This window comes from Benincasa hispida, chromosome 8 (assembly GCF_009727055.1).
Source record: "Benincasa hispida cultivar B227 chromosome 8, ASM972705v1, whole genome shotgun sequence".
In the NCBI taxonomy this organism is placed as follows: domain Eukaryota; kingdom Viridiplantae; phylum Streptophyta; class Magnoliopsida; order Cucurbitales; family Cucurbitaceae; genus Benincasa; species Benincasa hispida.
The window spans coordinates 46,183,337-46,193,340 of record NC_052356.1 but is presented as its reverse complement, the minus strand read 5'-3'; the positions used below and the strand labels follow the sequence as shown (position 1 = coordinate 46,193,340).

Below are 10,004 nucleotides of genomic sequence, written 5' to 3'. Positions count from 1 at the left end.
GAGTAGTGGGATAACAAATTCTAAAGTAAGAGTTTGTTTGATGTAAGTTTTGTAATTTCTAATTGACGCATGTGATGTGGCTTAAAGATTTATGACCTATTTAGAACCCAACCTCGTGATTTTTTAGGATTTCAAATGAATTTAATGAATTATGTTGTTGGGTAGTGCAAGATAGAGAGATTTTAAATTTTGGAGTGATTTTAACTCCTGCTTTTACTTTAAAAAAAGAATTAAATCACTAATTTTTTACCTTGTCACATTCTAATTTTTCATTAACATATTATAGTTAAAAAGTACATATTAGTAAAATCTTAACTATCTTTTCTTTTTCAGTGATCATCCACACACAAAATCTTGAATATATTTATTTCAAATCATTCTCATTCCAAATGAAATAATAAATTCAAAATCATTTTTCGTTGGGAATTGAAAGTTTTGTGGGGTCTAGCGAAAGGCATTTGAGATCTTTTTGCTTGTCCATCATTATTGTGGTGGTTTGGAATATTCATCGACTGCGTATTTTGTTGTCTGCATCAAGTGTTTTCATTTTTATTCTAGCAACTCTTTTTCCTTCATTTTCATTCTAACAATTCTTTTTAACTACTATAAAAACTTTTTAAAAATATTTTTATATTTTAAAAAATTGATTGCTTAAGAACTTTTTCCGAACCAACTTTTCATCTATCTGTAGATGGACACTCCAACTTATTAAGAAAAATATTTTGGTGTATTCCTAATAGCATCTATCTTTATATTCTATCAAACTATCCAATCATTATTTATCATATGACAATTTTTTTTTCTTATTTATTAAAACATATTTAAATCTTTTTTTATGTGAGTAATAAGAATGAGCTACATAAGGATTGGTGTGTCTGGTCAAAAGTCATTTTATTAGATGGACAAAAAGCTAGATTTTTCTTCTTTTTGTAATTTTTTATTTTTTAAATAATAATAATAAAAAATATCAATTTATACCCCTAAACTTTGGGAGTTGTATATTTAAACCATAAATTAATTATTATATAAATTTAAACCTTGAACTTTGTGGGTTGTATCAATTTAAACCCCAAACTAATAATTGTATCAATCGATTTAAACTCTGAGCTTTAAGAGTTGTATTAATTTAAATCCTGAATTTTCATGAATGTATCAATTTAAACCATTCACTGTGTTTCATATGGATAAACACAGTGTAAGACTTGTAATTTTATCAATTAAATCTCTAAACTTACATAAGTTTGATTGAAAAAATATTAAATATTTTGTCTAATATTTTTCAAACTAAATTTGAAATAATATGTAAATTGATACAACTATGAAAGTTTAAGGTTTAAATTGATATACTTGTGAAAGTTCAGGATTTAAATTGATATAATTATAAGTTTGGAGTTTAAATTGATACCACCCAAAATTCAGGGTTTAAATTGATACAACCCCAAAAGTTCAAGATTTACATTGATACAATTATTAGTTTGGGGTTTAAATTGACAAACTCTTAAAGTTCAATGGTAAAAGTTGAAATTTGCCCCAAAAAGATTGATTTACTATTTTGAAGTCAATAATATGTTGTAACGAATTATGAGATAATGTAAAAAAAGAAGAGAAAAAGAATTCACCCTTAAAATTTTGGACGAGATTTTCGACGAGGTTGACACAATGTAATTGTCTCGTAATAATTGCTAAAAAATTTCAATGTCCTAATAAACAAAAAAGATATAAATTCAAAGTACATCTCTCTTATATATCTTTTAGTGATAGATGGCAAGTTTCATCTACTAATTTTTCGGATAACAAAAATTCATCCTCTAGTGAATCAATGATTCACAGTTATGATTACAATTACTTGATTTGTACATAGTATGGACGAGGCTACTTAATTTTTTTTTATAAAAAAGACAATTAAAGAAATAATTCTTAAATCGTAATGTGTACAAATCTCTTTGTAATAAATGAGGTTGAAAATATTTGTTCATAGAAAACATAACAGATGCAGCAATTTAATTTAATTTAATTTTTGGAAGAGAAATAACACATGCAGCATTGGGCAGCCAACTGTGGGATTTAAAATATAATTAATGAAAGAGTGGAGAGTGAAGTGTGAAAGCATTTTGGGTTTATATGATTTGTCCATTCTTTCTATGTTGGTTCGTCTAGATTCCAATCAAACGCCCCCTTTATAATCAATTACCCATTTTGCCAAATTTTTATTTCACATTAGATTCGTTACCATTTTTATATTTTCATCTTCTTCGATGTGAAGATTTGACAGTGATATACTTTTATTAGTTTCTATCACTGATAGATACGAATAGACTTCTATTAACCTTTATTTAAGAAAATTAAAATTTTACTATATTGTGTAAATAATTTTTCTTATATTTCTATTTTTTGAAAATACTTCTATTCTCAAAGCTAATAGAACCTAACTTAGGGAGAATTTTTTTCATTAAAATATCATATAAAAATTGAAAGTAATATGATGCATCATTCTTAACTCAATTTCAACTAGAAAGAAGATACGTACCGAACATACATTTCAACTTTATGGATATTGTTGATAATATTTACAAAATCAATTATTTATAATAAAATCAATAATTTTATAAATAATGTAACTTGTGTCCTTCGATTTTTACATATTACACATTAGTTGTGTCAAAATTCATCAATTTAACGGAAAAAGCTCTTCAAAGATTTTTTATTTTTTTTAAACAATTTCAAAATTCAATAATAAAAATGAAAAGTTCCAAAGTTTGTAAGCATAACTAAAACATACATGTACAGATTCACATAATTTAACCAATAATTATAACATATTTGCTTTTCTTAAATTGAAAAATGAACAAATCATATGACATGATCAAATGGGGAAAAAATCAAATAAGAATGGACGAAAATAACATCATAAGGCAACAACTTTTGAAATATTCAGATAATTTCTATATGACAGTATATGTATGTTTTTCCTTCGTTTTATTTAAAAAAGAGATAATACCCATACAAACTGAAACTTAGCTCCAGCAAAGCAACGTTAAAAGGCCTCTCGAACACAATTAACAACAATATCAAAACCAAGAAGAAGTGCCACTCACAACTTACAAATGCTAATTTCTAAAAGAAGGTCCTGGCCCTGGTTCTTCGCTAGGACTAGGACTAGAATTTAGCTTAAAATCAAGTCCTTTTCCAGGAGATAAAGAACTTCTCTCCCTTCTCAGCTCATTGATTCTTGGACTGTACAGTTTCTGTGGCACCTGTGGGCTGTAGATAGGTTTGATGCCCTCTAGAGAAGTTGGGGATGAGCTTGTCACTTTTGAACCCTGTGTACGTCGAATCTCACCACGGCTTCTTGTGATCATCTCGTCAAGTATTTCGCCATCATCAATGTTGGGAGTTCTTCCCATTCGATCCTGAAAAGTACCAAAGCAGAGGAGAAACAATATACTGAGTTCAAATAACCTCCCACATAAACAAAAATGGAATGGAATGAAGTGACTGAATTTGCTTCACATACACCACCATTTAACAGGATGATTATGTACTCCTATGTCAAAATTTCACATTGTTATTCAAACTCTAGAAGGATGTGGATGACATCTTTGTTGAGAATTTCACATCGAAAGGAGAGGCCTCACAATCTTTACAAGATACATATGTTACTCCACTCATCGCCAATTAGTTTTGAGATGAAAACTCATGTTTATCTAATATGGTATCAGAGTCCATCAAATTCAAACAAGCATTTGGTAAAAAGAAAAAAAAAAAAAGAAAAAAAAGGAATCTGACCCAGGAATGAACCCAAAGAGATACCAGCTTGGGGGTTTAGGGAATGTTGAAGAATCCGCATTGAAAAGATAAAAGACTTCACAATCTTTACCAGGTATGTGGGTTACTCATCTCATTGTCATTTGGTTTTGAGATGAAACCCCATTTATCTAATAATCTTAACCATTACTTGAACTAGATGATCAACATATTTAACTAAAACAAATAGAGAGTTCTGATAGCTTACTTCGAATGACGGATTAAAAGTGATTGCAGGGGCCTCCTCATATTCAGCAGCATCCAAGTCCTGAAGATGAGCACCTTTGAAGAACTTGGGGAGCAAATACTGCCGTACAGGGACAAGAAGCATGATCAACAGTGGAAAAAGAACACCAGCAATTGGAATCCAGGTTAAACCAAAACACATCAGCAAATATACTGTCTGAAACAAGGTGAAAGTGGCAATTGTTTTGAAGGGGACAGTTTCCAGAAAGGTTGCATGATATTCCTCCAGCACCCTGAAAGTGAAATGAATTACTAATCAATCTTTAGTCAACCTTAATAGTATACGAATCAGTGTCTCATTTTCATAGATTATAGCTACAAAATGTATAGAAGTTTTTTCCTTTTACCTGTCCTGTTTTGTTAAATCTACCTTGGGGTTCATCAATGCATTCTTGTTGTGTTTCCATTTGGGGTTATTTAATTTTGTTTTATCATTGTCATGATATTTTCTGGGATAGGGGGTGGGGGAGGAGGAGGGCGGAGGGTTTGGGGATACTCGAAGTGTAGTGACGACAATATTAATGTAGTGTGTGCATATGGATGTCAACTAACTTGTATCTTCGGTTCGGAGCAGTGAAAAGCAGTAAAATCCTTTCCCAGAATTGATTTCCGGGCAAGCTCTCGATTGCCATGAAAGCAAAGTAACCCCAAAGAACCGAAGTCGGGATCTTCTTTAAAAGAGGCATAGCAGCAACACAACCACCAACCATTACTGCCTGAAGCAAATTGCTGAGACGTTGTTCTTTAACTTCTACTGGCAGAAGGTCATCAATATCTTTGTCCACATCGAAAACAGTTTCATCAACCGGTGCATCAATGTAGCCAGTTCTTGAAGCTAGTTGAATTGTGGAATCCTTCAACTCCTTCAGCCCCTGCTTAAGACAGAAGAACATGTGAGATTAAATAAGTAAAATGAAATAACGCAGGGTATTCCAAATGACCATCATTACCACAGCTGGTGGATTTTGATAAATTAAAGGAGTCTGCATCTCGTTATAAGCCTCTTGCATGTTCCGATAAAATTGACTTAAGTTCGAATTCTTACGGAAACTTTGCCGTGCTGCTGCTACCAGCTTGCTCCGCAAAATCTATTTTAAAAGAAATAAAACATAAGCAGTTTGTTTATATGTCACATTACAAAGAAGTTTATACTCGTGTAACTACATCACAGTTTAAGAGAGTGATTACAATCATAGAAATTGCACAAGTTGATCGATGAAATACATAGAAAGGAGATGTAGTCAAGAATATTCGAAAAGGAAGTTGATTGCTGAACATAATCTAAACACCCCATCAGCCCAGAAAATGGGTGACGCTGAGATCTCAGCGATAAAAGGGATAGTATATGCATACATACATTCGGAAAGAGAGGTTTATAATGACTACTGGTTGTAAAGTTCTATACTTCAAGGTTCAATGCAGAGAGAATGGATATATGCATATAAAATCAGATATCTTGAGAACTAATTGAAGGTATTACCTGATGTTTTAGGGTAGCTAAGCTTTTTGTGTGCATAGGAGACTGAGGAATTACACCATTGGAAGGTGGTATGCCTATAAGCCCACACAGGATAACCTGAGAAAAGAAATAGTTTCTATTGAGTTGGGTAACCTTTTCCCAATACATCAGATAGCAACTATTGGAGCCAAAAATCCAATATGGACCCACTAAATTTGCAGAAAAAAGGGGAAACAAAAGGAAATATTGTATTTCCATGGGGCAGCTTACAAGGAAACCTAGGAGAAGAAGATCATAATGATATGAAGCTGGTTTCTTCAAATTAAACTCTTTCTGTTGGGCAAGTTGAGATGCAACACTATGATCAAAGTAGTAAAGAACTGCTATCATGGTTGCTGGTATGAATGCTCCAACTATATACAATGGAGGCACTCTCAACATTTCCTGCATATGTCAAAAGTGTAAATACCTAGACATGCCACTGAAGATAGGTAAGTGTATGGCTTTGATTTTATGCAGATTCTAGCTACCAAACTATTAGAAACTTGGATATCAGCCAAATTTGACGAACCTTTATAACCGTCCAATTTGAGTAGGCACCCTGAGACCATGGATTGGGACTGAAAAGCCTTCTTGGGATCCCAAGTGGGACGTTGTTGACTGGAATGTAAGATAGGGCTGTCCATACGAGCACCATAAGTGGAACTCCATAATCAGCGATAAGGCCGCGTAGACAGCCTATATTTTAGATCATATTTCAGGAGAAAAAAGCTAAATCAAATCAATAGTTGCATGATGGTGGAAAGTAATTAAGAAAAGGGAGGTTCAGAACAGAATCATTATAGGAACACAACATATTATCCAAAACTATCTTCGAAATTTTATCTATATGTATTAAAAATTCTATATTTTCGAATTCAAAAGAAGAGCCTGTCTGGTGGTACCAGTCCCATAGCGCCATGATCTAGCCTTGCGACTTTGAAGAGCAGTTAGCAGAAGCCCAAAGGACAGCACTAATGCAAACATTCCATTGCCAAAGCGCCAAGGAGGTTGGAGAGCCACCTGATTAGGATTTTCCCTTTGGGGTATGCCAAATTCCTCAACAACACCCTATACAAGGAAATAGTACATTGGACTATGGCAGTTGTTCTGAACAGAATGCAAGACAATCAAACTGTTATGAGACAAATTTTGTAGCTTCCTCAAGAAGCTGGAATTTCTTATCAAGATCATAAGACGAATTCAACTATCAATTTCTTCTAATTAACAATGAGACTGAGACCAAGGACATCACAACTAACTATCACAAAGCATACTCACACGTATCGCCTGCTGCATGAAGAGCATGGCAATTAGCAGACCAAACAATTCTCCAGCAAGACGTGTGAACCTATTGATCAGGGAGCATGCACCCAACACCGCAAGCAAGAAAAGCAAGATGGCTGTCCATACACAGACCCTAGAAGTAAAATACAAGATTAACTTTTTGTTGCCACCAGACACCTATACAGTTGGTAAAGTAAATTAAACAGATACCATCCCGTCCAGGCTAAGAATAGTTCCTGCCCCAGTTCCTTTCGGTCCTTTGCAAAGTCGAACATGAACGTATACATCAAAACAGTTGGTTCAGCAACGCCAAGGATGAGTAGAGGTTGTCCCCCAAAGACTGAGTGGATAATACCACAAAGTGCTGTTGATGCTAGAGTTTGTACAGCAGTGAGAGTCCCGTCTATGACACACATGAAAGAGAGAAACATATCTGAGCAGACCACGACAAGTTTGAAAATCATAAAAATCATATCAGCAACCAAAAAGTATCCATACATGTATTCCTTTCTAGCTGCTCCCCAAACGATATAACGGGAATGGCCGAAGCAAAGAATATGTACGTTGTTGGGGCCAAGATCCTAACAAAATATGAACCTCGTGGATAAGTATACATTTCTAACTTGCTGAGGCAAGAAAATGGAAGTTTATGCAGAGATCATCTTTGGTCATAAGGAAATAAACCTGATACCAGCACGAAAGCCGCCGGTCCAATCCTGTCTGTAGCACAGAAGTCTTCCTCTTATATCATTCTTAATTCCACGAAAAGGAAAAAATGTTTCCTCCATTTCGAGTGGAATATTTTGTGAACAAGAAGGTTCGTGAACGGATTTCCCCCCCTTTTCTTTTGAGATATTAAGAGTATGAGAGTGGAAGTAACATTGAAGAGACAAATCAAAGTGGTAACATGTAAGCTAAACCATAATCAAGTTAACAGGACTCGAGAGGCCAACATGATGGTTAAGATTTCATAACTAATTATTCGATATGTCCTATGGACAGAGAAACAAACAACTCTAGATTCTCATAGATATCGAATGAGAGGTCTGAAAATTGAATGTAATACATATAGTTACCTTAAAAAACGCTACAAAGTTGAATGAAGTTAACAGAACTTTACATCTTTAAGAGTGTTCGTAAAGAATGGTGGGTATATCATTGCTAGATACAAATGAACAAATAAAAAAATGAATTAGTTAGGAGTGAGCCTGATAGCTCTTGACTCCACATCAAACACAAAAACAAGGGTGGAATTTTTCATTGCAACTAAGGTAATCTAGGCTAACGAACTTTCATCATTTCAGATCAAAACGAACTAATTGAAATCCCTGTATTTTTAATCAGAACTATTCTACTAACCGACTAAGAAGATCTTGGTAATGTGGGAGGGATTTACATCCTAAAGATGACTAAACTCGATACAAAATCAAAAGAGCATTAACTGCTTTTTAAAGCAAGACTTCAATAATTAACGACAACCCATTTTCCCAAACTGCATTCTAATCGTTTTAGACCAACCAAAAGCAAATGGGCATTCATAAAACAGTCCCACCGACTAAAAGCAGCAAGATTAGCGAGAACCCATAATTGAAAACACAAACACACTGCTTCAGAACAGAAGTTTCAATGAAATGAACATTAACCAAACGAAGAAAGATTAAAGCAAGAAGGCTTAAATCCCCAGATTACATTACTCAGAAGAACAAAAAAGGACATACAGAGAGGGGGAAAAGGCAGAAAAAGGAGGAAGATGGTTCACAGTTACATGACCTGAAATAACAGATTACACAAGAAATACAAAGGATAGAAGGGATTCAGAAGCACACAACAACGATCAGAGCAAGTAAGAGAGAATTTTGCAAGAAAATTGAGCAATGGGGAATTGGGGTATGATATTTTTTGGCGTGAATGAGGTTAGTGTGCGGTGACAGCCAAAGCACATAAATAACTCTCCCCTGCTCAGTGATGAGTGATGACACAGACCCACATTTCTCTCTCTTTTCCTCTTTTGGAGAAGAGAGACAGATTAAGGGGTTAAAATTTGAATTAATTTTAAATTTGACTCGCGAGCTATATAATTCTTGTAATTAGATCATGATTCTACTTTTTAATATTTTGTTAATTCTAATCTTCTTCATCCTTTATCATGTCGACCTTTTTTGTTTGAACGTGACATGCTTGCGCACTTGTAAAAGAACAATTTTTTTCATCTATGTCAAATGAGAATTTGAAACGCGTATGATCATAAAGTTATATTTAATATACGTATTACTTAAGTTAAATACAGTTTAACAATTTTAAACAAATTAGTTTAAATGACACCCTTTAAAAAATATGTAAAAAAATGTGTAACAATTCAAAGATAAATGCTAAACTGAACCTAAATCATTCCTTTGAGTTTAAGCTTCAATAATTGGTGTGTATTTCTTCTTTTGAAGATAGAGGTTCAAATTCTCTCGAGCTCCTTTATTATACTAAAAAAACATATAATAATAAAATAAAGTTTAGCCAACTTTAATTTTTTGTCTATATTTTATAAATTAGTATTCCAAATGCTCGCTTAATAGTTTGATAACAAATTTGTTTTTAGTATTTTTTATTAAAAAAGTTGTTCTTGATTATTCCTAATTTTGATATTATAATTTGCACATTCCTTTAAGAAACACTTGAATTTTTAGTCAGATTCTTAAAAAAAAAAAAAAAAAAAAAAAAAAAAATTAAGATGACTTTTTTATTATTTTTGAAAAACTGATAGATGTCATGTATTTAACCAAAAAAGCCTACATTATTAGGATCACTACGACCTTGTTTGGTAACCGTTTATTTTTTCGTTTTTAATTTTTAGAAATTAAGTCTTTAACACTCATTCCACCTCTAAATTTCTTGCACTGTTATCTAATTTTTACCAAGATTTTTAATAATCAAAGCTAAATTTTAAAAACTAAAGAAAAATTCTAAAACTTGTTATTGTTTCTAGAATCTGGTTAAGAATTAAACTCTTGTACTTAAAAATATACGAATTATTATAAAATGTTGAGAAAAAATAAACCTAACTTTCAAAAATAAAAATTGATAAAATGATAAAATAATTCCAAACCAGATTTATATATTATTTATAATATAGCATGTAAAGTTGTTAGGATATTTGAAGGGATAAATGATATAATTG

At 32.7% G+C, this 10,004-nt stretch overlaps 1 protein-coding gene across 2 annotated transcripts; it reads right to left on the bottom strand.

Moving 5' to 3' along the window:
* Positions 1 to 2,908: 2,908 nt before the first annotated feature.
* LOC120083119 (probable boron transporter 2) lies at positions 2,909 to 8,827 on the bottom strand. 2 transcript variants are annotated; one of them, XM_039038676.1, is made up of 12 exons: positions 7,520 to 8,827; positions 7,334 to 7,416; positions 7,046 to 7,238; positions 6,830 to 6,968; positions 6,454 to 6,619; positions 6,081 to 6,247; positions 5,780 to 5,953; positions 5,531 to 5,626; positions 5,001 to 5,138; positions 4,603 to 4,922; positions 4,013 to 4,283; positions 2,909 to 3,410 (listed from the first exon to the last, which is right to left on the bottom strand). In XM_039038676.1, exons 1-12 carry the CDS (start codon positions 7,621 to 7,623, stop codon positions 3,108 to 3,110), a joined length of 2,154 nt encoding a protein of 717 aa, XP_038894604.1. In that variant the 5' UTR covers positions 7,624 to 8,827; the 3' UTR covers positions 2,909 to 3,107. The 2 variants fall into 2 exon arrangements, with proteins under 2 accessions (XP_038894604.1, XP_038894605.1); XM_039038677.1 differs by having other exon boundaries at positions 7,527 to 8,825.
* Between the last annotated feature and the right edge of the window lie 1,177 nt (positions 8,828 to 10,004).

Excerpts from the sequence above, each read along its gene's own strand:
- LOC120083119 (XM_039038676.1), bottom strand. The coding sequence starts at position 7,623 with ATGGAGGAAACATTTTTTCCTTTTCGTGGAATTAAGAATGATATAAGA. Across the intron at positions 5,139-5,530 it reads TAGCTACCCTAAAACATCAG|ATTTTGCGGAGCAAGCTGGT; the intron begins GTAATACCTTCA and ends CTTTTAAAATAG. Across the intron at positions 4,284-4,602 it reads GCTCCGAACCGAAGATACAA|GGTGCTGGAGGAATATCATG; the intron begins GTTAGTTGACAT and ends TTTCACTTTCAG.